This window comes from Littorina saxatilis, unplaced genomic scaffold (assembly GCF_037325665.1).
Source record: "Littorina saxatilis isolate snail1 unplaced genomic scaffold, US_GU_Lsax_2.0 scaffold_1154, whole genome shotgun sequence".
Classification (NCBI taxonomy): Eukaryota; Metazoa; Mollusca; class Gastropoda; order Littorinimorpha; family Littorinidae; genus Littorina; species Littorina saxatilis.
In genome coordinates, this window is record NW_027127898.1 from 1 (window position 1) to 27,491 (window position 27,491).

Sequence of the window (27,491 nt, forward strand, 5' to 3'; positions counted from 1 at the left end):
TTTTCAGGACAGTTCCCAAGTGTTCGTATGTGTCTAGGCGTTATCGAAAATTAAATATGTCAAATAACATGCTTTTGTGTAAGTCAGCAACACATGCTTCAATCATTCGGTTTGAAATTTGAGCATCCCTCCCCTTTCTTGGCAAAGCAATCCGTTATCAGATGTGATTTTGTTGGATGTCATTAATCCAACAAATAAGCCCACAAATGTGTGTCCGTTGTGATGTTACAATACACGTACTACATGTAACTCCTGAACTTTTCAGCGGTCTTTGTGTGTCCTTTGCGTTTCCATGGAATAATAGGCCGTGAAAGGTGGATGCAGCGTCTAAAGGCAGTCGATCTACTGGCCGATGTGAATGCGTGATATATTGTGTAAAAATTTCCATCTCACACGGCATTAATAGGTAACATGCGCCTTGAGTCGCCTTGTGTGGTGAGATACGTGCGCGATATAAGTCCTCGTAAATAAATAAATAAAATAAAATAAATATTGAGACAAATCATTAAGCCCCAGTCCGCCACACAGTCCTGAGGTTTACAGAATGATAAAAGCTTTTTGCGAAAAAGTCATGGAATCCCGATGAAACACACTTTGTTGGGCCTTGAACACCATTTTATGACTCTTGCGTGGTTAATTAGCAAACGTAAACCATACACGCGCTTGAACAATGCTTTATCATAGGCTACCGCAGTCGTTATATTACGGTAGTTGCAACTGCCATCTGTCAAGTCTGCTCTAGTCGTAGCGCTCATATTTGACTTCGATAAAACTGCATCAATTTTCAAAATCTGTGAAGGAATCTGGCGTTATTATTTTTGAACATCAAAGCAGATGTAAAGGGAAACAATTCCACATCGGGCTTTAACCACCCAGTAATATTCCGTGATCTGAGTGGACCAAATAGGTGAATTGTTATCATTTGGGAATCCTCCATATGCTAAGCTGCTTTGTGAAGTAGTGTACCTCTGCTATTCTAAACAGGGCTCAAAAGAACTTCTAATGGTAGCTTTCATAACAGAATGTGTCTCCAAAGGGGGTCACTGTAAACAAACATGCTCGACTTAGAAAAAGGGGGTTACTTTCTAAAAGACACATAATTCTGCTCCCAATGCATTTTTGGTGTACAAAGTCTGAAGCAAAACTAACGGCATGTGTTTGAAGTGTTGACTCATCGCAAAAAATAAAGTCAATGCCATGACGTCATTGTGCAAATGACGTAATGTTTGTGGCATGTAATGAAAAAAAGAAAATCTTTATGTTCCGTTCTTTTTTCAGTTTTATTTAAGTCCCTACAAAACACTGATAAAGGAATCTTGTGCTGTTACACGTTTATACATCAATTGTGACTAAAAGTAAGAAGAATTTTGAAAGTCTGACCAAAGCGTTTCCACAGAATCGCCACTTCTTTAAAGGGCAGCTGTTGGGTTGTGGCTCTCAAAATCTGTTCATCAGAATGAGTTCTCACGTAACTGAAACTATACTTAAAAGTTACTTGGTGATTTTAATAGCTTGGTAACACAAGTCCGAAGATTTTAGACATGCTACAATGTCGAAGAAAGTTTGCATTCTTGGCTGAGTCAATGCAGCCCGCTCGAAAATTACTTCCCTTGGACACGTGACGTCAGCCGAGGAATCGGCCGGGTTGAACGGTGCTCTCTTTATACCGTGTAGTGAGCGCAATCGGGTTGTCTAGTCAAGCCCTCAAGCATACTTCACGGGTAGGTGAAGAGAAACTTAGGATGGGGTGTCTTCTCCCAGGCCAAAATTTCGCAGTAAAAAACGGAGTTTATAAAGTGTCTTCCGTCCCCCTCCTGCTTTTGTTCAGGTGTTCCCACTTGAACCCTGTTTTTGTTCAACTTATTGGCATATAATGTCACGCGTCGAGGGACACAAACACACAAACACAGACACACACATGCACCCACAAACACACACACACACCCACACACACCACACACACACACGTGTAATCACACACATACACAAACACACACACACACACACACACACACACACACACACACACACACACACACACATACGTGTTATCACACACACACACACATACATACGTGTTATCACACACACACACACACACACACACACACACACACACACACACACACACACACACACACACACACACACGATAACCATCACAATCACAGTTTGACAAATTCATCTTTGATTTTTTTGCGGCCGAACCCCCCTCCCCCATTTTCCACACTAGATCCACTGTTTCATCTTTGTCTTCGTCTCTCTTCCCTTTATCTTATCTCGTCTACCTACTTGAGTGAGTAACTGAAGAGGTATTGTCCTTATCTCTTTCCTAGATTTTCCCACCGACAGAGTTGGTTTTTGTCTTGAATTCAGTACCTCACACGTACACAGTAATTGGAGTGACACCTCAAGCTGACCTTCTTCAGTGTAAAGTGTCTGCTGACCAGGGACACGAGGGTCTGTGGTTGAGCAGCTTTATGGTTTAACCGGGTGGACTGGGGGTGTAGCAACAGCATGTGAACCACTTTAGAAATAACTTATGAAGGTTGCAGTTGGTCAGATCAAAGAGGAGAAGATGGGAACATGGGTCCTGAGAAGATACCACCAGCCTAATACTTTACTTTGTGCAAGAATCTTCTTCTTCTTCTTCTTCTTCTTCTTCTTCTTCTTCTTCTTCTGCGTTCGTGGGCTGAAACTCCCACGTACACTCGTGTTTTTGCACGAGTGGAATTTTACGTGTATGACCGTTTTTTACCCCGCCATTTAGGCAGCCATACGCCGTTTTCGGAGGAAGCATGCTGGGTATTTTCGTGTTTCTATAACCCACCGAACTCTGACATGGATTACAGGATCTTTTTCGTGCGCACTTGGTCTTGTGCTTGCGTGTACACACGGGGGTGTTCGGACACCGAGGAGAGTCTGCACACAAAGTTGACTCTGAGAAATAAATCTCTCGCCGAACGTGGGGATGAACTCACGCTGACAGCGGCCAACTGGATACAATCCAGCGCGCTACCGACTGAGCTACATCCCCGCCCTAGTTATACTCAAATGAATATATTATTTAATTATATTACAAGGTTTCTTGTTTTTTTCACCGGATTTTTCAGTAAAAATATGTTCAAACACACATCTGGCAGGTAGCAAAAAGAAAATGAATATTGTTTTCCTACTACCCTGTATATATTTAGATCTAGCCTCACAAGTTTGAAAGTGTCTTTTATTGATATGTAGCCAAGTGGCGTGCCCAGTCTTTTTGTGTAATTATCTCCTGCCCGACCCAGTTGCCTCCCCTGTCTATTATCTTCCCCTGACCCAAGTTGTGTCTCCCGCTAGGATGTGTTGTAGCTAATTGTAGGTGTGTAGGGAGGCTGGTTTTATATTGGTTGATTGTTTGAACGGGTGCGCGCGAGAGGCAGAATGATAGCGTGGGCTAGGATAGTACCCGGTGTGATTTCGAACTGTGAGGACGTTTATCAGTGTGCGTATCGGCTTGGATTTGTGCTGTTTAACTTTTGATTGAACGATTACTGTGTTAATGTACGGAGTGTAGCTGAGCCATTATAACGTTTATTTTGGCGAAGGAGTGATTCAAGGATTGTTTAGAGAGACTTTGTGTGTGTGAGAAACGTTTTAGAGATGGTTTTATATCAGCGAAGTAACTTTCTACCGGGATCGTAATTCGAGTTCCGACGAGTTGTGTGCGGCTGTATCTTGAGGAAGGAACTACACTGCTTTCTGGTGTCTGCTTTCTAGTATACGTAAATTAAAAGTCACGTTATCGCAACCTCTGTCTTGGCGTCTCATTTATGCTTCCTGGCCTATTTCCCCCCTTCCACACCACCCTATCACAGATATATTCGGTATATTTGTTGACAGAACCATCTGAGAAACAAAAGAAATTAAACACTCTAAGTGCATACAACATGACTGTGTACATTTAAAATGTTGATCACACTTTCTTTATTGTATAGGCTTACAATGTGTTTTATTCTCAACGAGAATCTGGTACGGACGGAAAGCGTGAGACAGGGTTTGCATAAATATAGCTCAAACATTTCTTGCGAATAATTTCATGAAAGGACCTTATTTGATAAACCAAAAGTGAACTTTCACAATTATCTTTTTTTGACAGGAACTTGTTGGAATGCTAAGAGATCATGAGACAACAGAACATGTCACTTGTTTCCTGTTGTCCTACCTCGTTTAACTAGTACAGCTGTGTACGAGTAAATAAACAAAAGTTAATGCTAAAAAAAAGCCCGATTAAATGTAAACATTCTAAGATTGTGCGAACAGATTATAACGGTCACCTTAGAGGTATTTTCGACATGTAATCAGAACTGTAGCATGCCTTAATAAGTCTTCTAACTCCAATGTCTTTTTTTCCAGGAATCTGTAATGCTGGCAGTTACCGCAATGAGACAGACAACAAGTGTTACGCGTGCCCTATGGGGGAGTATCAACCAGACAGCCTGCAGACAGCCTGCTTGGCTTGCCCCAGGAACCTTACCACTCAGCAGGAGAGCAGTGTCAACATGACCCAGTGTGTCTGTACGTATCTTTATTCGCTGTTCCATCCGATCCAAAATGGTGTTCTTATACACGCTGTGTGCTGATACCCTGAATATGTAGTGTGCACCTTTGTTAACCGTTGTTTTGTACTTAGGGGAAAGGCTCCTAATATGGACCGGCTCCTAATATGGACCACCTTCTGTTCTGAAAAACTAACCGCGCTAGAGCGCTCAAAACAATTTCATTCGCTTTATTTACCCTCTCTGGATAAGTTGCACATGTCAAAACTGTTGCAGAAACACAAACCCCAAAACCGTTAGGCTTTTTCGCTTTTTTTTACTTTTGGCAGCGTACGTTCACTCTAAATTTGTCGTCTAAAACGGACTCGTTTCTTTCCACAGTCAAAGCTTTTATCACACAAACATGGCTATATATGACAGCTAAGACCGTATTTGTTACATTATAGCAGTGTTTACCCCGAGTTTCTCCTGCAAACAAAAAATAATAGCAAAACCTCAAAGTATGTGTGAGTCCCCTAATATGAACCACCTACAACAAATCGAAGAAAATAAAAACTAAAGGCAATTTTGATTAATTCATTAATAAGCTTGCTGAAAATAACCTATAACTAGCCCTCGAGATTTCAAAAAAATATAACAAATAGTTGGGGTTTTTTGGAAGTTGATAATTTCACTTATTTTCACTCTGTTTTTGATAAGCTTCTTCAGTTTGCTGGTGTATTTCAAATAATGCTCTCATCAACCCGAAACAGATAAATCTAAAGCATATTTGAATTAGTCTGACTTACACACTAAGTTATAACATGTTATTTTGAAGTATAGAGGGCTATTTAGAGTGATTCGTGAAGGCCGCTTCACTGGTCCATATTTGGCGCCCAGGCTCCTAATATGGACCATTTGTGATTTTTTTCTGTATTTAATTTTTGCAGAATGTCTATCAAAGCTATTTCACTCTAATTAGGCCCAGCGGTTAACCTACGAGAGAAGGACTACCACACACAAAATGAAACTTCTTCGCAAGAAAACAAGCTAGTTATCAGCATAAAACAAAAAGTGGTCCATATTAGGAGCCCTTCCCCTACTATGATTGCTTAAAATAAGCATCATATTCTTGAGTTAGTAATCGTAAAATCCATGCATTGTTTCTTGTCATGATAAAAATGTAATAATGTATTGTGCTGATACCATATAAAGAACACTAGTAACTTGAGATGTTTTTGATCATTATCAAGTTCAGGATTGCACGTGGTAACGGCGTGATACCGCACAAAGATACGTTTCGTTACAGAACACGAGTAAGATGCCTTCGATAACAGTTTGCGCATGGTAACAGCGTGTTAACTCAACTCAACTCAACTCAATTTTATTAATCCATATGGAAATTACATTGTAACAATACTTATTTCCAATCAAAAGAATAAGAATGCATAATAAAAATAAAAACATCATAAGAAAATAGGTGAGTATGATTATTATGAGTATGATCACGTCTCACTAACGCAAACAGTCATCCGTCAAGTCAAGTCTGCCAACACACAACTCACTCACACAACAACAACAGCAACAGCAATACAATTTAACAAAAACCATAATTCCGATTACAACAAGAAATTCCTCCGAGGTAGGAAAAACACCCCTGTCCTTACCATTCTCACTGCCACCAACTGAGAAGGTTATTTCCCTTTGACCATTAATATGTCCCTCTATAAGTCCTTGTAGAATCTTAATCCACCAATAACTCCCTAACCGTGTGTTTGACTGGTCCCAATTTTTGTAAGGACCGTCTCAGGAATGTATAGAACCTGTTCACCAAGTTTGGTGACGATCGGTCCGTTCATTCTTGAGATCTATATGCGAACACAAACACACAAACAAACAAACACATCGACCGAATCCTATACACACCCCTATACCGGGGATGTAAAAAGACGTCCAAGAGTCCACCTCCACATCCACGCACACACAAGGTATACAAAGCACCACATGTCGACTAGAACACCACACATTTGACCTACGGTAATACAGTTACTAAAAATACATACATTACAGATAACCCAGCAACAGAGTACAGTATTAATTGTGACAGAGAAACATGATAGAGGCCTCTAACATGTGATTGGTTGAAAGCATGGATAGCTCTGGGAACAAAAGAATTGCGGAAACGTGACGTTCTAGCAACCATAGCCCTCAGTCTACCACTCCTGTCAATGCGTCGAGAGTCAAATTCAGGTTTCAGTGGGTGTGTCTCGTCAGCCAAAATTGAGGTTAGTCGGTCAGTCAGTCGTCTCTGGCAAACTGATTCAATGGTCTCTTGTTTCCTGCCTACAACAGATCCAGCCTTCTTGACTAGCTTTTCTAGCCTGTCACTATCCTGTTTACTAAGGTTACCCCCCCAGCACACACATGCATATGTCAACACGCTACCAACAGTGGACAGATAGAACATCTGCAGGATGTCATCACGAACAGAGAACGATCTAAGCTTCCTAAGACAGTACATGCGCGTGTGCGCTTTCTTCAAGATTTGGTCAGTGTTGGCATGCCAAGACAGCTTGTTGTCGATCACTACACCTAGGTAGCGATAGCTTTCAACCTGTTCGACTTCAACACCAGCTATCACGATAGGCTTGTGTGCTACCTTTTTTCTTCTAGTGTTAGTCGCTATCCTGCTAGTCACTCAGCGCGATTGAAGGTAATCTGAGTGGATAGTCCTATGCCACCATGTGAGTTACTTCACCTGGATGCACCCCTTCATTCTGACCGAGTCTACCAATCAAACAGCTCTCATACTCGTAACTAAGCTGCAACCATTCGCGGTCCCGACACTACAAAGTTACCTGCGACAGCAATTGTAAATCAAAGCCGTTCTTAATTGCCTGCTTGACTACTGAAAACTCATACACTGTTTAATACAACTGAAGTGCCATTTTACAGGCAGGCCTCTCTGTCAGGGGACGGTGCTGTTGAAAGGAGTTGCATGACAGAGAAAGATGAGCATTTATGTTTTGTGTGTTTCAGTCTATTGTGCGGAAGGTTACCAAGTGATGTCTGCTGACAACGAGACATGCCAGGCGTGTGAAAGAGGACACTACAAGACCAACGAAGCAGCTGCTAAATTTGGAATGTGCCAGTCGTGTACTGTCAATCAGTTTACGGACGATGAGGCCTCTGTTTCCGCTGCTTATTGTAGCATCCGTACGTCGTTATTCATTTCTCAGTTACTGTTTTTGTCTCTTTTTACATTTAGTCAAGTTTTGACTAAATGTTTTAACGTAGAGGGGGGAATCGAGACGATGGTTGTGGTGTATGTGTGTGTGTCTGTCTGTCTGTCTGTCTGTCTCTGTGTGTGTGTAGAGCGATTCAGACCAAACTACTGGGCCGATCTTCATGAAATTTGACATGAGAGTTGCTGGGAATGATATCCCCATACGGTTTTTTTCGGTTTTTTGATAAATGTTCGATGACGTCATATCCGGCTTTTCGTGAAAGTTGAGGCGGCACTGTCACGCCCTCATTTTTCAACCAAATTGGTTGAAATTTTGGTCACGTAATCTTCCACGAAGCCCGGACTTCGGTATTGCATTTCAGCTTGGTGGCTTAAATATTAATTAATGACTTTCGTCATTAAAAATCTAAAAATTGTAAAATAAAAATAAAAATTATAAAACGATCCAAATTTACGTTCATCTTATTCTCCATCATTTTGTAATTCCAAAAACATATACATATATTATATTTGGATTAAAAACAAGCTCTAAAAATTAAAAATATAAAAATTATTATCAAAATTAAATTGTCGAAATCAATTTAAAAACACTTTCATCTTATTCCTTGTCGGTTCCTGATTCCAAAAACATATAGATATGATATGTTTGGATTAAAAACACGCTCAGAAAGTTAAAACGAAGAGAGGTACAGAAAAGCGTGCTATCCTTCTCAGCGCAACTACTACCCCGCTCTTCTTGTCAATTTCACTGCCTTTGCCATGAGCGGTGGACTGACGATGTACGAGTATACGGTCTTGCTGCGTTGCATTGCGTTCAGTTTCATTCTGTGAGTTCGACAGCTACTTGACTAAATGTTGTATTTTCGCCTTATGCGACTTGTTTAAAGGCAGAGTAAGCCTCCCGTAAACCATCACAGATACGGTCAGGCTTTTACACACAGTACAAACACCCTTTCATTTAAACACTCACCAATTGAGAACATCCTAGGTGCCCTCCGTAAAGAGCGAACAATTTTCAAAGAATTTATTTTTGCGTGGTTTATCTTACCCCTGAGCCATCGTGAACCCGTGTGATCCAGTTTTCCCTTTTCACAATGCAGTCGTCATAGTTAGTCATTTGAATGCGACTCGACGTGTATGGCATTCCGTTTGTCAAATAATTATTTGGATACTTTTTCATGTTTTTTTCACCAGTTTTAGCTAAATAATCATTATTTAGAAGCTCATGTGCTAAATAAGTAATTGTTTATAAACAATGTAAAACAATTCTAAATATTTTTTTGTTTACGTAAACAATTCATTATTTACCTAAACAATTCATTGTTTACGTAAATAATTCATTGTTTACGTAAATAATGATTTATTTACGTAAACAATATATTATTTAGACTTATATTACATTGTTTATAAAGAATCAGCAATGTTGCTAAATAAATCATTATTTACGTAAACAATGAATTATTTACGTAAACAATGAATTGTTTAGGGAAAGCAGTTTTCATTATTTAGGGGAATCAAGAATTGACTTCTAAGCTTCATTTTTTTTCTTTGTGTATATACTATAATTCAATACAAGGTATCTCCAAACATTATTTATCAGAAAATGTTCGTAAATTTGTTGATTTTACAAGCTGAAATTGCCGTACGAAAAGAACTGAATGCGAAAACAAACAAAAGGTCAAGGTCATAACCGGGAGTGTTTAGTGTTTGCATTCTCTCCCTTGAAGTTGTTGAAAAAAGTTTTCCGTCCTAAGTTTTCTGTTCTGTCTCAACAAAAACTTTCTCTTTCCATTTCTCTTACTGCATGATTACACTTTTTTTTATCTGTAGGTTACACAACACAACACAACTTGGTATGAGCTCTGACGCGATGACGTCACACAGTCGTGTGCAGAGTTGTCCGGCCTTGCCTCTGGCATTCCGGCGGAACTCGCGAGAAGGCAACACGCGAAATCTGCGCTCTGAATCTTCTGCATTTATCGACATGGTCTCTAGTTGTAGTGTTAAACATTGCCATAACAGACAAGATAGAGATAGGGACAGAAGATTCTTTTCTGTTCCATTTGTTGTCAACGGAAAGGGCAAAGAGACAAGGGATTTGACTGCACGACGCGGGCGAGAATGGTTGGCACAGCTTCAGCTTAAGAATTTCAACTTTGAATCAACAGCTAGGAGATACGTGTGCTCTGATCATTTTGTCAATGGTAAGTACTCATGCTTTTGTTCACCTGCCTTGGTTAGTCTGTGTTTTATGCAAGCTGTGTTGTGATGGTAGTGTGCGGACAGTCGGTCAGTCCTGCACCGAGTGCAGTCTATGACTGAGTGAGTCAGTCTTACACTTACTCTCAGTATAACAACTTATCATGGTTGCCCAAAACCATGACTTGTGAGAATGCCATAGGTGTGAAATACTTGGATTTGATAATCAGAATTTATTTGAACACTAAATGGTCATTGTTGATACAACTTTATAGTTCAGTTTTAAAGGGTAGATCTGTGTCTAGATTTACTCATTCATTTTGTTTGGGTGACTTATTTTTAAAATAACTCCCAATCCATAATTTACAATACATTTGCCTTTGATTTTTTCTGCAGGGCAACCATCTGTGGGAAGTAAACACCTACTTTGAAACTTGGGTATGGTGCAGGGACACAGCCTGACAGCCCAACAAGGACAGTACCAGAGACTCAAGGAGAGGAAGAAGCTTGTGGGGAGTGAGTCAACTCCTTCTCACCCTAATTTAGCAGAGGATGCTGTTGATGGCGAAAGTGAAGGTACTTCGGATACAGCAGAACTGGCTGCTCCTCTTCCCGAGAGAGGTGACTGTGGCGGTACTTACTGCCAGACTGAAACCTATGACAATTTTGCCTGGATTTCTAAAGATGAAGAAAAGCAGCAACGGGATGAACTAAACAGGCTGGTGCTAGAAACTCGGGAACTTAAAGACGAACTTGCCAAGAAAAAAAATGACACTTGATTCTTTGAGGGACAATGACGATACTGTACGATATTTTTCTGGGATTTCTAATTTCTTCACACTTGTTACATTATTTGATTTTCTTGCATGGCATTTGCCAACACACTCGCGCAGAGCACTGACACAGTTTCAAGCTCTCATTCATGCATATATACGCCTTAACACACCTCTGCAACACCTGGCATACATCTTTTCTGTGTCAAGAACAACTGCCAGCAAAGTTTTTCACGAGACTGTGCATATCATGTACCACAGACTGCAGCCACTTGTTTTCTGGACAGACAGGCGAAGTATAAAGACAAGTCTACCGCCACAATTCCTTCCCTATCCATGGAACAGAGTAGTCATCTTGAACACACACGGCCAGTACCGTGTAACTGGCCTTGGCACGGAACGATCCAAGGGGGGCAATCTCAGTCATCTCAAAGAGGGAAATCCAAACGCAATCCGCTTTGTTCGATTTTATGGGCTTGGACGATAGAGAAAAATAAGAAAAGCAAAAGCTGGAGTCCAGTCTGGACGAAACTGCTATCAAGAACGCAGAATTGCTTTTTCTGAGTTTTTTTTTTAGCCGTAAGCACCATGTTTATCGGAGCAGGAAACTCTTCCATAGTGAGGCCCCTTTGTTGGTTTCACTGCGGCTGCATTGTGAACAGCAGTTAAACATGGCGCTTACGGCTAAAAAAAAACTCAGAAGAAATTAATTCTGCGTTCTTGATAGCAGTTTCGTCCAGACTGGACTCCAGCTTTTGCTTTTCTTATTTTTCTCTATCGTCCAAGCCCGTAAAATCGAACAAAGCGGATTGCGTTTGGATTTCCCTCTTTGAGATGACTGAGATTGCCCCCCTTGGATCGTTCCGTGGCAAGGTCAGTTGCACAGTACATGTACTGGCCGTGTGTGTTCAAGATGCAGAGTAGTGTCCATTATTGACTGTTTTGAAATATATTCATTGAGAGACCCTCCAGTGTTGATGCTAGTGCACTCACCTGGTCAAACTACAAGCACAACAATACAATTAAATACCTAATATCAATTACACCTCAAGGCCATAATTCTTTTATTTCTAAAGGGTGGGGTGGGCTTTCAAGTGACAAGCACATCACTGCAAATAGTGGGTATCTAGACAATATTGTACAAAATGATGTGATTTTGGCCGACAGGGGATTTGACATTAATGAACTAGTGGCTATGAGAGGTGCACAAGTGAAAATCCCTGCCTTTACAAGAGGGAAGAGTCAGCTTACAGCTTATGAGATAGTCAACACGCAAACTAGCTAATCTGAGAATTTATGTTGAACGAGTTATCGGTATTCTTTGTGGAAAGTACAAAATTCTGAACTCTGATATTCTGACTGATCTTTTGTTTGCAAGGGAAGAGGAAGAAGTGGTAACACTGGACAAAATAGTCACTGTATCATCTGGGCTTGTCAATGTTTGCACTGGTATCATGTGATTCTTGCTGTGACGCTGCATAAACACAGCCTCGTGAACTGAAGGCATTGTTTAGACTAGAGAATATGTTAATTAAACTGTGGTGTATTGTATCTGATTCTGATGTCTCGCATGAGCAGTAGCAATAGTCTTTCTGTTATGTTTTCACTGGACGGAATCTTGAATTTGAAGATGAAGGCATTGTTTAAAGAATGTGTTAATTAAACTGTGGTGTATTGTATCTGATTCAGGTGTCTCACATGAGCAGTAGCAACAGTTTTTCTGTTATCATGTTTTCACTGGATGGAATCTTGAATTTGAATATATACATGTGTATATGATCTGACCTGCTGCTATTTCCTTCCAATTCAAGAGCAGATTTCACTCTTTCTATCACACACACACACACACACACACACACACACACACACACACACACACACACACACACACACACACACACACACACCACTTTAACATACACTTTGAAATCATTTTGCATAAATGTGACATGTATTGACACAACTGACAAAGGTTGAATTATGCTGATTAACCTCAAAATAGCTCTACACAGGAAACAAGATAAGGAGCATTGAAAAATTAAATGGCCTACACTTGAAATGCGAGCACACATTTAAACTACCAATAACATGCAACTGCAAGCAACACTGAACATACCACTACCAGTATTGCAGGTATGAAGCCAAAGTGAAGAGAACACTTTCACTAAATGTTCAAAATTGAAATAACATACTGTGGGTATGTGAGTCATTAACTATTCATTATGATCAATAGACCTGTGCGCTTTTTTGCAGAAATAAATGTGTTCAATTTTGTTGTCATCAAAACAGAACTAGTTGATAATAGAAACTAACTTTCAGTTCCACTGCCAATTTAAACACTGTATTACTTGACTGTACTGATGCAGAACTACGCTGGACCACACACTCTTATTTGTTCCCTAAATCAAGCAGCCAATCCGTGTCACTGGAAACATTGAACAAGGAGAATGAACAATATACCTGGCTGAATAAGTTGATAATCAAACTGCTCATGATTCTTTGTTATTCACAGCAGTGGATGTAAAACAATCACAAAATAAGGTCCTGTATGCATCATAATTTATACTTGTAGCACTTGATTTTGTATTGTGGTCGGTGATCCTAAACAAAATGTATGTCTACATCTGTGCATGATTTTACTTTAAGTTTAAGAATAAAATGAAACAAGAATGGAACAATTGATGACTTCTCTGTGAGTGTGAACTGTGATTTAAAACATTACATGCTCTCTTTTCTCTCCCTCTCTTCTTCTGCGTTCGATGTATTCTCTCCCTCTCTACAACTTTACTACTGCCACTTTCTATGTGTACAGTCATACATGATGTTTGTTTTCCCACACACATGAGCAAGCGAGTCTGGCATTGTCACTGTTTCTTGCTGCGTTTCACTGCTGGTGTTTGCAGCTGCTCCTGGTTCACATCCACTGCTTGTAGAGGCTCAGCTTCTCTGTCCAGCCAGTTTCCAACTAGCTCTGGAAGAACTGCGAGTCTGAACACTTTCAAAGCTTTCTCCACACACATTGCCCAAAAATCACAGTCAGGCAATACTCGGACAATAACTTTATCCACAGTAGTCCACACCATGAAATCGCAGTAGGAGGAACTGGTCATAACAATCTGGCACTGTACTTGACTAAAGTATGGGTGGTCTTTGCGCAGACAAAGCATCCCCTCACTGTTAGATTCCAAACAGAAATGGCGGTCTGCCACAGCACACTCAACAGCTGACTCCTTGAAGGTGAAGGGACGTGTGTGCAGGTTTCTCCAACTCCGGCCATGCCGGTTTCTCCAACTCCGGCCATGCAGGTACAGTGTGCTGCCAGTATGTTGCCATCAGAAGTGGCGATGATCCAAGGAGAAAGTGCTGGTTCATTAAGGCGTTGTGAATGAAGAATCTGAAAAATAAATTGAAGGTCGCACAAATCAGCATTCAGCTAGGTCAATCGAATGAATATAACTCTAAGACGCACATAATGTGCTTTACAATAACCTTAACAATGAAAAGTAAACAACAGATTTTTAACTGAATATGAACATGAAGCTCATTATAAATTTATATAATATTTTGCAAGCTATTTCAAAATATAAATATATTCAAGACTATCTACAGCTTTTGTCGTAGTCCAGAATACAAACTGAAGCGAAGAATATATCAAAGACAAAGCCTCAACACAATATCCTGAACTGCAACTTGTGATATCAGCAACACAAGACAGAGAACACTCACGTTCATTCATTATAAACTGAAAGCACATTCTTACCTTTGCAGAAATGACAGAGTTCTGGGCTGTAGCACTTGACATCCCTCACCCAGCCAGAGACAAAAAGTCGGTAGGAATCAAAACTGTTGTAAGCTTTTCAGCTGCTTACATATGTTCTGCGCGTTCTTAGAATCCGGTTTCATTCTAGAATGGACCGGGTCCAGGTTGGAATTCTAACCCTGCGCAAGTACAGGGGTGCCATTCTAGAATGAAACCCTTGTTGCTGGTCCATTCTAGAATCGGCCCTGCGCAAGGTTGGAATTTGGGTCCAAGTTGGAATAGTCATTTCAGTTAGACTATCACACAGCCAAAGCCACAAATGTGGATTTTCTGTTTGTTTTTGTTTTTTGTGTGTTTAGTTGGGGGTTTTTTCCGGGTTTTTTACACTTTACTCAAAGACATCGTGAATTGGGATTGTGATGTTCTGAAAGTGATTACGATTTTGAGAGACACTCAGCACTGATCGCTACGAACGGAAATTTCCGGACTGACAGTGTTTTGACGATCTCGCTTGTAACTGGATTTTCTGTTTGTTTTTGTTTTTTGTGTGTTTGGTTGGGGTTTTTTTCGGGTTTTTTACACTTTACTCAAAGACATCGTGAATTGGGATTGTGATGTGATGTTCTGAAAGTGATTACGATTTTGAGAGACACTCAGCACTGATCGCTACGAACGGAAATTTCCGGACTGACTTAATCTTATTCATATACATGAAGAGTTTGAAACGTGGGCATATCACAGTTTGGAAGGTAGGGATTCTGATAGATTAAATAAAAACTGTCAAACTTTTAGGCATGGAATTCCCCTTTGAGAGTATTTGTTGTGGTAGTACTACTACTATGAATTGCTTTCAATGTTTTTCCCATAATATTATAAAACCAGACAAAAGTTGTTGTTGATTTCTGTTTTTGTTAATGTCAACTTTTTTTTAAACCTGTGACAACAGCTCTATAACTCACTCTGTCCTTCTGTTGGTCTGTCTGTCGGTTAGTCGGTCTGACCGTCTGTCTGTCTGTCTGTCTGTCTGTGAAAAAAATTGTCAAAAAACCAGACATTTCCGAGAGGGAGACAGCGCTGACATTGCAAGCGGCCGCAACCGGCTCTCATCACAAAAACAACTGCCCTGCAAACAATACCGCCCTGGTAGTCCCCCTTGCTATGGTCTGCCTTTGTTTATTGCGTACTCAGGAGTGTCAACTTTCTTGACATGACATGACATCGCAAGATCGCCAAAGGATTTTTTTCAGGGGTAGACAAATCAGCCCCATCTTATCAAAGGGAAGGTGCAGGTGGAGATAATTCAAGGGAAGACAACTCTGTCTTACCTACAAACATTACGGCCCCCTTTATTCAAGGGTTTCATTCTAGAATGGCACCCCTGTACTTGCGCAGGGTTAGAATTCCAACCTGGACCCGGTCCATTCTAGAATGAAACCGGATTCTAAGTTCGCGCAGAACATATGCACTCTTGCCAAGCACAAAATAATTTACGATGTTGATGTAACTCAGCTCTGGCAGATCGTCCGGATTTGCTGACCAGCACCTGGTTGAGAATGTCATACGGATCATTCCCGTCAATCTCCCAAATCTTCTGGTGGTATCGCCGCCTCTCCTCTGGTAACAATCGCTCAGAATATTTTCGCTTCTCGCCCGATCGCAATGTTTTGCATGAGGCCTGTGCATGAGGCAAGGGAAGTCACTCCAGATTCTTCTCGGAACGCGTCGGAGGCATTGTTTCCCGTTTTTCAACGGTTCACAGCTGTTTTTACTTTTCTCTTTGAAATGAAACGATGAAAGGAAGAGAAATGGAAAGACAGGCATGTTGTTGGGACATAAACAGAACAGAGAACATAAGGGGAAAAAAACTGTGTTTCAACAACTTCCAGCAAGAAAATGCAAACACTAAACACTCCCGGCAGGGAAACACCTTAATTGACCTTGACCGTTGACTGTGTATGAGATCAGTTATTTTCGTACTCGGCTTGTAAAATAAATAAAATAATATCCAAACAACAGCTATTTTAAGATAAGAGTGTGTGGAGAGACCTTGTATTCAATTATAGTAATCACTGAAAGACATAAAACTTAGTTCAGAAGCGAATCCTAGAAACCCCTAAATAATGGAAAATGTGTTGGCTAAACAATTCATTGTTTACGTAAATAATTCATTGTTTACGTAAATAATGATTTATTTAGCAACATTGCTGATTCTTTATAAACAATGTAATATAAGTCTAAATAATATATTGTTTACGTAAATAAATCATTATTTACGTAAACAATGAATTATTTACGTAAACAATGAATTGTTTAGGTAAATAATGAATTGTTTACGTAAACAAAAAATTATTTAGAATTGTTTTACATTGTTTATAAACAATTACTTATTTAGCACATGAGCTTCTAAATAATGATTATTTAGCTAAAACTGGTGAAAAAAACATGAAAAAGTATCCAAATAATTATTTGACAAACGGAATGCCATACGAAACAACGGCTGTGGTTCACAAGAACTCTAGCGATGGCTTTTGACTGTTGAGAGGAACGGCGATTTGCACTGATAAACCGGCCGTCGTCTGCTACGACCCTTGCGTGACCCTGCTTCCGGGCTTTTCTTTTTTTAAACTTTCACAACTTCGAATTGTTCTGATCTTGTCTTGATGAAAAACGAATTCTTTTATGATTAAAGAATGTTTGTGTAACAAGCTGTCAATTTATTATTTAGATTTTAAAAGTTAGGTCTAGCGCAAAAACGAGGCGCCGTTGTTGTTAACGGAACAAGTCTACGAAAATAAATTCTTGGAAAATGTCTCACGCTCGACAGAAAGCAGCCAGGATGTTCCCGTTCGGTGAGCGTTCAAATGGAAGTATGCTTGTACTGTATTTAGACGCTCGGGGAGCTCTGTGATGGTTTACGGGAGGCTTACTGTGCCTTTAAGGTCAGGGGCGGACGATGGGGGGGGGGGGGGGGGGGGGGCACAGGGGGCACGTGCCCCCCCCCCCGAAAAAAAAGAAAAAAAAAGAAGAAAAAAAAAGATTTTTCTATGCTGATTCTATGACCATTTCTAAGTTCAAATGGCACCAGATGGCACCATTTTGCTTCTTTGGGCAAAAAAAATTTCCGGGGGGGCATGCCCCCGGACCCCCCTAGCAAATTCGGGCGCTTCGCGCCCATCACATTCACTTTCGATTCAAAGTGCCCCCCCCCTTACAAAGCAACTGATCCGCCCCTGAAGGTGTTTCTGTCTCTGACTATTTTTGTATTATTGTGTAAATTATTATAATGTTGCCATCTGTAAAAAGACATAAAAGCAAGCTTCATTTGTTTTAACTTATTCATCATCATCATCATCATCATCTCTCTCTCTCTCTCTCTCTCTCTCTCTCTCTCTCTCTCTCTCTCTCTCTCTCTCTCTCTCTCTCTCTCTCTCTCTCTCTCTCTCTCTCTCTCTCTCTCTCTCACCTCCGGCCTCTCCTTCACCCCCACCCCCCTCCCCAATATCCTCTCTCAAATTTTTTTTATTTTGTGTGCAGCTAAATGTGAGGCAGGCCAGGACATTATGGGTATTGGTTGTTTGAACTGCCCAGTCAACACCTACCAGCCTATGGCCAACCCTAAGAGCAGCACTGATTGTATGGCTTGTGGCCCTGGCAAAGGCACGAAAGAAGACAAACGGACGTTATCAACTGACTGTGAACGTAAGTGTTCGTTGTACTGTGGGGCGGGATGAGATGTACATTGCAGCACTTAACCGTCTGAATTAAGCGAGCATTTAAGGCTCAAATGTGGCTTGATATAAATCAGTTCCGAGAGATGTGAAATTAAGGAAAGTTTGTGAACACAAGTAAATAGGTTCAGCGTCTTTAATCCAGTACTGTTGCTGCTTGTTTTCTTGGGTTGAAGCTAGTGATGAATTTATGACAGTTGTTATGTGATCGTGAACAAGTTGCTGTGACCTATGTTGGCTTTATGAAATAATTAAGTTCATGTGTGTTCACAGCTGTCTGTGATGCTGGCAACCAATACAACATGACCATGATGTCCTGTCAGCTGTGTCCCCTGGGCACGTTCAACACGGGAAACGACACTCAGCGCTTCGAGCAGTGTGAGGCTTGCCCTGTTGGCTATGTTACTGTGGGTGAGATGATGGGGGCCACCAGCATTGATAACTGCACCCTGCGTAAGTTTGTTCTCCTTTATTCGTTGTGTATTGAATTTGTTTTTAATTATTTTGTTTTGCGTATTTGTAACTTTGAATGGATATTATTGGAAATAAGGGGATCGTTAATTGTGTAGTGAATGTTTATATTTCAGTCTGTCTTTTTTCTCTTTGATGACTGGATTGTTGTTGTTGTTGTTGTTGTTGTTGTTGTTGTTGTTGTTGTTGTTGTTACCTGCTCGCTCAGGTTTGGCTTCTTGCTTTGTTATTCGTATTTTGTTTTTAGCAGAAACTAAGCTGCACAGACTTTTTGTTTTAGAAACATGTGTTCTTTTGAGTTATTTTAAGTGATGTGTGAAGAAAAGTGACTTTTCCTATTGTTTGGTGTTGTGTCAACAGGAGACTGCCCTCCTGGGGAGTACATCAGTGGCTCTTACTGCACACATTGCCCTGTTGGAACCTACCAAGACATACCGCGCCAGACAACATGCAAAGCTTGCAGAGAAAACACCAACACATCTGGGGAAGGCAAAGCTGATGCAAATGAATGCACAAGTATGTTGTTGTGATGCTTTTATGCTCGAAGATTGTTTAATTTGAGGTATGCTCTGAACACACTGAATATATTCTGATGATTCGGTATGCTTTCTTGCGCATACAATAATGCTTTTCCCTTTACATGAAAGCTCAACATCCGTTTCCAGGGCACAAAGCCTTATTATAGTAGTAGGCCACAGAGCTAAATTTAGTGTTGCCAGCGACACCGGATGTAGTTCAGGCACGAAAAGAAAAAGATACATTTGTCACGCCCGCATACATGCAGATGTTGGCCTTTAAAGGTTCAAGCAGTCATGTGTGCCGTTCACTCCATGTTGCAGTATCTTGCTTTACTGGACAGGAGCAAGAGGTCGGTTCAGAAAACTGCATACCCTGTCGAGAAGACCATGTGAAGGAAACTCCAGGTCCTGGCAGGTGTGACCAGTGCAAAGGGAACTTCACTGCTAACGATGTCCGGACCGACTGTGATGTCTGTATGTGACAGCCTATTTTTTAAATCTTGGTAGTATTTATCTTGTTTATCTTTCTAAGTGTTTATACTTTGTTTCCAGAGTTTGGTGTTTCTACCCAGCTATCTTTATTTGCAGTGCACAAGTTTTGCAGTATACCCTGCAGAAAATTCTTCATAACCAGTTAACTGATAAGATTATATGTGAGTTCTGCCCGCATTTATAGTGTCCATGTGCCCCATTGCCAGTGTAGCCGATGAACAAAGGATGATATATAGTTTCATGAATGCATGAGGAGAATCAAATTGTAGTTTTTTTCGTTCAAGAGGCAAGTATAAATCCGCTGTTTTCAGGTAATCAAATGTCTTACATCTCACTATAAAAAAAAGATGTTGCCCAATTTACAGCTTAGTTGCTGCATCTTAGTGTTGGGTAATTAACAGTGGCTGATTTAAGGCAAGCACCGAGAGAATGGCCATCAAACACTGGTGCTTTTCAAGGCATATATATGGTACTATATTGTTAAAATAGATGTTCACAGAAATCCACGAAAAAACAGATTAGAAGAAACAGCGAAACACTGTGCCTTTGGTGGAAAGGAGATTTATCACTTGGGCAATGCTGCATATTGAGTGAGAGAGGAAGCTAAGTGAATTAGTAAATTTAGCAGTTTGCTTCAAGCTCATTCTTCTCTGATAGGATAAGGTCTGTTTTGAAAGGGAAGGGACTGCGTTCACTCACGACAGCGCATGCTCATTGAAATTAGCATGAGGTGTCGAGAGACTTGTTCAACTCTCATTGTGTTTTGAACGTTTCCTAAAACTCCCTTGTTACAAGATCTTACTGCAGTCGTACTCTAGTTTCTCTCTCTTGTTTTATACTTCCATAATATTACTCCAAAAGAGTAGAATTATTTGTGATTTTGTGTCGATGCATTGACTGTTTAAGTGGTTTTGTTTTGCTTTCCACAGTGTTCTGTGACAAAGGATTCAAGTACAACGCTGCAGGCCCTCCTTGTGATCCCTGTGAAATGGGAACATACAAGGACATGAGAGCAAATGCCACTGAGTGTATGCCATGTCCCACAAACACGACCACTGCTGGAGTGGCCTCAACATCCGTGGGAGACTGCAACAAAGGTAAACGCCATGTTTTGTGGAAAGTCATAAAATGAGTTGACCATGCCAGTGTTTGGGCTACGTGAAGATTTGATGCCATTATGTATACTTGCATACTGAATTAGTCCAAGAGTTGTGAACAGTTAACGTCCATTTGCACTTTCAGTGTAAGGTTTCTTACATGTTGGCTTGATATGTCTCTAGACGCATGCGTATTAATCAGATATTAATAATGAATGAAAACACCTCGTATGAAGGGAATTGCTTTCCTGGGCGACTTCAGGGTAATTCCCTTCATCAGCTATTGCTCCCTTTCCCTTAAAATGTTTGTTATATTATAATCCTTTACTGTGAGTATTTTTTGTGGTGCTTGTGAAATTGTACAAATGATATTGTGTAGGATATGTAGACTCTCTAATGGCCGTACATTCATGCATGCAACATACTGCAGTACATAACGCACACAACCCATCTCTTTTCTTCCGATTATTGCATACCAGTGTTGTTGTTTTTTTCTCACGTGATTTACACGTCAGGAGCGGATCAGTTCATTTTATGGGGGGGGGGGGGGGGTTCCAAAAGTATATAGTGAAGATATGGGTGTGAAGGCGCCTAGCTTGCTAGGGGGGTCCGGGGGCATGCCCCCCCCCCCCCTGGAAATTTTTGAAAATAAGGATGCAAAATGGTGCAATCTGGTGCATTCTGAGGATGATCATTACCAGTTTCAGGCAGCAGATTTTGTCACTGATTAATACCCCAAAAATTGAAACTCAATGTATAATAAAGAAATGCACCATAAAAATATTTTTAATTTTTGGCTGGTTTTTTTTCTCCAGAAACCCCAGAAACCCCTCCCCCCCCCTCGTCCGCCCCTGCACGTGGCCCACTTAGAGAATAGATATGGGTACCTAGATTGTTGGTCGCCAAGAAATGTGTGAGGCACCAGAAGAAGGGGGAGGGGGGGGTATCGCATCTAGGCAACAACAAAAAACGTTTGCATGAAACAATTTTAGATTCCTTCCTGTATAAAAAGCTAATGTTGTGAACCTGTGTGTGTGTATTTCCAGCAAAATGTGACAAAGGTTTCTACTCCCCTGATGATACACTGCCCTGCCTGGCATGTCCTGTCGGGAAATATAAGAATGCCACTGGTAACATGAACTGCACAGACTGTAGTGCTGGCCTCACTACAGACAGTGTGGCCAGTACAGAGGCCAGCCAGTGTTCTCTCAGTGAGTGTAGCATACGCAGCGCAGTAGAAACGCGAATAAACACATAATGAAAATGAGGTCTTTAAATAGATGTCTTAACATGGGGAATCACAAAAAGTAGAAAGGGTTACAACATATTAGCGTTTAATTGACCAAGAATAAGAATAAGAGACTGCAGGTGAGTCTCTATATTTCTTGTAAGTATATTTGTATTGTTATCTTATTCAATTTATCAGACCCATTTTTGTTTTGTCCTGAACAAAACGTTCCACAAATGTAACCTTTCTTGGGTTTTTGTTATTCTTGATTTGAAACGTTTTGGATTTCTTAAAATGGGGATGTACCTGTGGTACTATATGATGTCCACAAAGGAAACAAGTGTAAATTGTTGCAACACTAAGGCATTAGTGAAACAATAAATTCGAATTACTTACAATGATTTTATTAGAAAAGCAGATTGATGAGCAGAAATAAATATAAAGGCCACCATAGACTTTTGATGAGTTTCAGGTAAAAAGCGTTTCCCAAAGGTTCACCAGATTTCAGACCAATTCTCGGTTGCAGCACCTATTTGCAGAGCTTTAGGAATGTATAAATTCTGTATGGGATTAAGACAATCATAACTGAGCAAACACATTTTGACAGACAGCTTACTGGCATCAGTCTTTTGCATTGCCTTCCGTGATTTAAGTATGTGAATGGTGCCCATTGTGCTTATGCTCATTGCTTCTATCGCTTCATGTTTCAGATATTTGCCCAGTGGGTCAATATAGGCAAGACATGAGCAACCAATGTGTAAACTGTGCAGTGGGATTCTACCAAAATGAAACAGGACAGACAGAGTGCATGATGTGTCCTACTGGTTACACAACTGGTGGTACTGGTGCTGACAATCAAAACGATTGTAAAAGTAGGTTGAAGATGTCTTTTTGTTTGGATTACATGTATTTCAATGTGTTGAATAACCGTGTTTGAGCTTTTTTGTTACTTGTGTTTACAATTAGCCTGTAAACTCAGTCTTGCTTTCACCGGATTGTTGTGTGTGTGGTTTTAAATTTTTATTTTTTTTAGATATTCAGTTCTGGGGAATTGGATTTCTGTGCTTTTCAATGGATATTTTAAACACCTTGGCGTATTACTAAAGTGTTAGTTAAGATCTGTTGAAGTTAGGGTTAAGCTCGCCTCCTTTCATAGCCCCTCTTTACACGAAATATGAATACCAATCTATATGTGCTCATCAACCTGTGACACATCCGAAAGATGTCTCAGTGGTGGACATCCTTCCTTTCCATGAGAAATACTTCTGAACTTATGAGAGGTCTGTTTCGTGAAAAAATGAACACATTTGTTCTATGGAACCAGTGGTTGTTATTGAGATTTAAGGAAAATAAAGTTTACAGCCGAAGTGTAAGCTAGCGCTCGTGACATTGGACGTAAAATGTATGTACATTAAAAGTCGTGTTTGCAGTTGTGTGCTCAGCGGGCTCGTATCGGAACGACACAACCAACATGTGTGAGCAGTGCCCTGTGGGGCAGTACCAGGAAAGTGAGGGACAGACAGAATGCTCCATGTGTTCTGCCGACTATACCACGGATGCTGCTGGGTCCAACAGTAGCACAGACTGTTACGGTGAGTGTAAGCTTGGCATTGGAACTATGAGTGCATGATTTGCAAAACGGAATATTTTCATTGTAATTATAATTAAAAAAATATCATTCTCCTGCTTTTGCTTTTCCCTGGCCGAATAAAATTGTCGTCCTCAGCAGTGTATGCACTGTTGTTGCTTGAAAGAAGAACAGGCGACTGGTATTTTGAAACGTGCGTCAGATAAACATGCTTGTGAATATGCACAAGCATGTTCCTAGTCAAGTCCTGAGGGCACTGCCTCTGTGTGCGCTGTGCCCGTCTACAATATGCCCGTCTACAATGTACCCGTCTACAATGTGCCCGCCTGTTATGTGCAGTGATCTGTCCATCTGGTTCTGCTGCAACGGCCAGGGACAGTTGTGAGAAGTGTCCCCATGGCCAGTATCAGTCAGCTGATAACGCCAACGCCTGCAAAGCTTGTGACAGCGGTCAAACCACACTGGCGATAGGATCCACTTTAGCGGAACAGTGCCAACGTGAGTCGACAACCTGTTAATTGGCTGTTGTACTATATACATTCATTTTCTAATTTATGTGGCTTGTTTATAATAACAGTGTGCGTTGTTTACCATTCACCAATGTTTATCCCTCGTGTTGCTATTATTTTCACTTGAGGCTATTTGTTCCGCCACGTGGACTTTTTTTACAATCATTGCCGTCCAAGCATAGATTTTAGTTATCGCTAGAATAGTGCCCCCCCCCCCCCCCCCCCCCCCCCCGGTCATGGTCATTTGAATCGCACTTCCTGTATTTGTATTTGTGTTTATTTTTTTGTTTTTGGTATCGTTCCTGAATGTGTCTGGTTTGATTATTGCAAGAAAGCGGAGAGAGCGTGGAATCGTGTGTCTGTGTGTGTCTGTGTGTGTGTCTGTGTGTGTCTGTGTGTGTCTGTGTGCCTGTGTGTGTCTGTGTCTGTGTTTGTGCGCACATGCAAGAGTGTGTGCATGCGTGTGTGCAATAGCTAAAGGTCAGCTGTGTACATTCTTTCTGGCAAGTTAATAGTTTGCTGTCCTTGTTTCTTCTAGCCATCTGTAGCAGTGGCCAGTACCTAAACAAGACGTCCAGGATGTGCATGCCTTGCCCGTTGGGTACCTACAATGGTAAAGCCGGCACCAACACAACAGCTGAAATTGAATGTACCGCATGCCCAGAGGGTAATACCACAAGCACCACTGGAGCAGAGACGTTGAGTTCCTGCAGTATTCGTGAGTGTTCCTTTCCCTCTTTTTGCAGATTCTAAACCTTGCTGTGATCTTTTGGGAGTGTCATATCTTAATGGATCTATTTTGTCTTGTTTCAGTTTTTTATGTATATATTTGCAGTTACATAAACCTGATGTAACACATGCCATGGTTAGGTTTCTGTGAATGATGATTTACCGTTGTCAAAGAAACCTTATTGGGAGCAATGTAGAAGCTTACATGGCATCAAGTGAGAAGCTTTTGTGACAGCGCCCAAACGGAGGTGGATGAACTGAACAATCTAGAAGCTCGGATGGCAATTAGATAGAAGCTATGACTGCGTATCAAATTCAATGGAGATGCATATCCTTCGCGAAGTGAAAACTACTTTAAATACATTCCGTTGTCAATACCCCCACCCCCCTCCAAAGAAAATTATAACGGTATGGAATGGTTTACAACTGCTGCAAAAGCATCGTCTCAGTTCCTATTCTTGGTGTTCCTGTGTGCAGCTGACTGCCTTGCGGGTTCCTTTAGGTCCTCTAATGGCGGATGTCAAGAGTGTGAAGTGGGAACCTACCAGCCGGAGAAAAGTCAGACGTCATGCATCTCTTGTGATAAGGGCAACACCACACTTCTCCCTGGCCGCGATGACAGCAAGTACTGTGTTCGTGAGTATCGCGCTCAATGCGTCTAAAACATTTCGCTTTAATGCTTTATGTTGCGTTTCACTTCTTTTGCAAAGAATGGGCATACAGGATACGGCTGTTTGCTGTTCTACCAGCAGGCATTATTGTTATTTTTCATTTATTATTCTGTTGTTTACTGTTTTGGTTTTTCAGTCTTATTCTACTTTTGTTCTTCATTGACCTGTTTCTGCCTTTCGATCTTGTTTGTTAATATGATGGTAACATCTGTGTTTCATACACCCTGTGGTCTCGTGGTCGTTGTTCAGATCACACATACAAACGCACACCCGTATGCACGTATGCACACACACACACAAACACACACACACACATACACACACACCCACACACACACACACACACACACACACACACACAAACACATACATTCACACACAAACACACACAAACACATACACACACACCCACACACACACATACACACACACACAAACACACGCACAAGCGCACACACGCACACATGCACGCACACGCTAGCATGCGCAAGCGCAAATTACAAAATGCAACAAAATGTCGTGATTTCCTGGTTATTGAGTATTAGGTCAAACTTCAAATGGCGCAAAAGCTGACTTTTTGGATGGTTCATTGTTTTCCCTGTCTACATATTATGATTTCAAATACTTCTCAAGCTAAATGTTTATCATGTTCTACATTCGCTATGAAGGCGAAAATATATCTATCTCTTTTAGTCCCCTTATTGACTGCGAATTTTGTGTTTGTGAATACGTATTCATACTGTCGCCAGCCTTCTTCTGACATTTATATCAGCAAGTGAGCATGCTAAAAGACAGTAGTTGACGCTGTAAAACAAAACAAGTCGCGTAAGGCGAAAATACAACATTTAGTCAAGCTGTCGAACTCACAGAATGAAACTGAACGCACTGCAATTTTTCAGCAAGACCGTATACTCGTAGCATCGTCAGTCCACCGCTCGTGGCAAAGGCAGTGAAATTGACAAGAAGAGCGGGGTAGTAGTTGCGCTGAGAAGGATAGCACGCTTTTCTGTACCTCTCTTCGTTTTAACTTTCTGAGCGTGTTTTTAATCCAAACATATCATATATGTTTTTGGAATCAGAAACCGACAAGGAATAAGATGAAAGTGTTTTTAAATTGATTTAGAAAATTTAATTTTGATAATAATTTTTATGTTTTTAATTTTCAGAGCTTGTTTTTAATCCAAATATAACATATTTATATGTTTTTAGAATCAGGAAATGATGAAAAATAAGATGAACATAAATTTGGATCTTTTTGTACACTTTTTTTTTTTTTACAATTTTTAAACAGCACCGTTTTACTGCAGCATTCTTGATTTCAATTTTACTGCAGTAAAATGTTTTGCTCCAGAAAAACCCGTTGCTTCGGCAAAAGATGACATTATGCAGAAATGCTGCAGAAAAGACAGTTTTTCTCCAGCATTTCTGTTTTTCTGCAGAATAACTGAATAATGCCAAAATGCTGAAGAAAAAGTGTAAACAGTTTTTCTGCAGTAAAACAACATCACCGTTTTACTGCAGCATTCTTGATTTCAATGTTACTGCAGTAAAACTGTTTTACTGCAGAAAAAAACGTTGCTCTCGCGAAAGATGACATTATGCAGAAATGCTGCAGAAAAGACAGTTTTTCTCCAGCATTTCGGTTTTTCTGCAGAATAACTGAATAATGTCATAATCCGCCAAGAGCCAGTACAAAATGCTGCAGAAAAAATAAAAACAGGTTTTCTGCAGTAAAACAACAGCACCGTTTTACTGCAGCATTCTTGATTTCAATTTTACTGCAGAATAACTGAATAATGTCATAATCCGCCAAGGATAACCATGCTCTTACGTATAAGTGTGTGTATATGTGTGTGTTTGACTTCTTTTGTCTTATTTATCATGCAATGTCACTATTACAAGGAGTTGTAAATATTAGTCTTCTTGTTTTGTGGAAGTTGTTGTTGAAAGTAGAGTACTTTCAG

The 27,491-nt window shown here is 40.6% G+C and overlaps 1 protein-coding gene and 2 long non-coding RNA genes across 3 annotated transcripts; 2 read left to right on the plus strand and 1 right to left on the minus strand.

Moving 5' to 3' along the window:
• Nucleotides 1-4,402: 4,402 nt before the first annotated feature.
• LOC138956256 (proprotein convertase subtilisin/kexin type 5-like) lies at nucleotides 4,403-25,533 on the plus strand. Its single transcript, XM_070327661.1, has 13 exons — nucleotides 4,403-4,557; nucleotides 7,557-7,733; nucleotides 18,031-18,195; nucleotides 18,498-18,677; nucleotides 19,056-19,211; nucleotides 19,535-19,687; nucleotides 20,635-20,802; nucleotides 21,849-22,013; nucleotides 22,741-22,902; nucleotides 23,461-23,622; nucleotides 23,958-24,116; nucleotides 24,666-24,845; nucleotides 25,334-25,533. Exons 1-13 carry the CDS (start codon nucleotides 4,455-4,457, stop codon nucleotides 25,516-25,518), a joined length of 2,115 nt encoding a protein of 704 aa, XP_070183762.1. The 5' UTR covers nucleotides 4,403-4,454; the 3' UTR covers nucleotides 25,519-25,533.
• On the plus strand, nucleotides 9,553-13,028 carry LOC138956255 (uncharacterized). The gene is made up of 2 exons (XR_011452566.1): nucleotides 9,553-9,968; nucleotides 10,360-13,028. It is a non-coding gene; the product is annotated as an uncharacterized lncRNA (long non-coding RNA).
• Nucleotides 12,666-14,611, minus strand: LOC138956254 (uncharacterized). Its single transcript, XR_011452565.1, has 2 exons — nucleotides 14,497-14,611; nucleotides 12,666-14,130 (listed from the first exon to the last, which is right to left on the minus strand). It is a non-coding gene; the product is annotated as an uncharacterized lncRNA (long non-coding RNA).
• Nucleotides 25,534-27,491: the final 1,958 nt, after the last annotated feature.

What these genes read in the sequence shown, in the direction of transcription:
- LOC138956256 (XM_070327661.1), top strand. Translation starts at nt 4,455, where the DNA reads ATGGGGGAGTATCAACCAGACAGCCTGCAGACAGCCTGCTTGGCTTGC. An exon ending in CGCTGCTTATTGTAGCATCC is followed by an intron (nt 7,734 to 18,030) that starts GTACGTCGTTAT and finishes TTTTGTGTGCAG; the next exon opens with CTAAATGTGAGGCAGGCCAG. An exon ending in GGCCAGCCAGTGTTCTCTCA is followed by an intron (nt 22,014 to 22,740) that starts GTGAGTGTAGCA and finishes TTCATGTTTCAG; the next exon opens with ATATTTGCCCAGTGGGTCAA.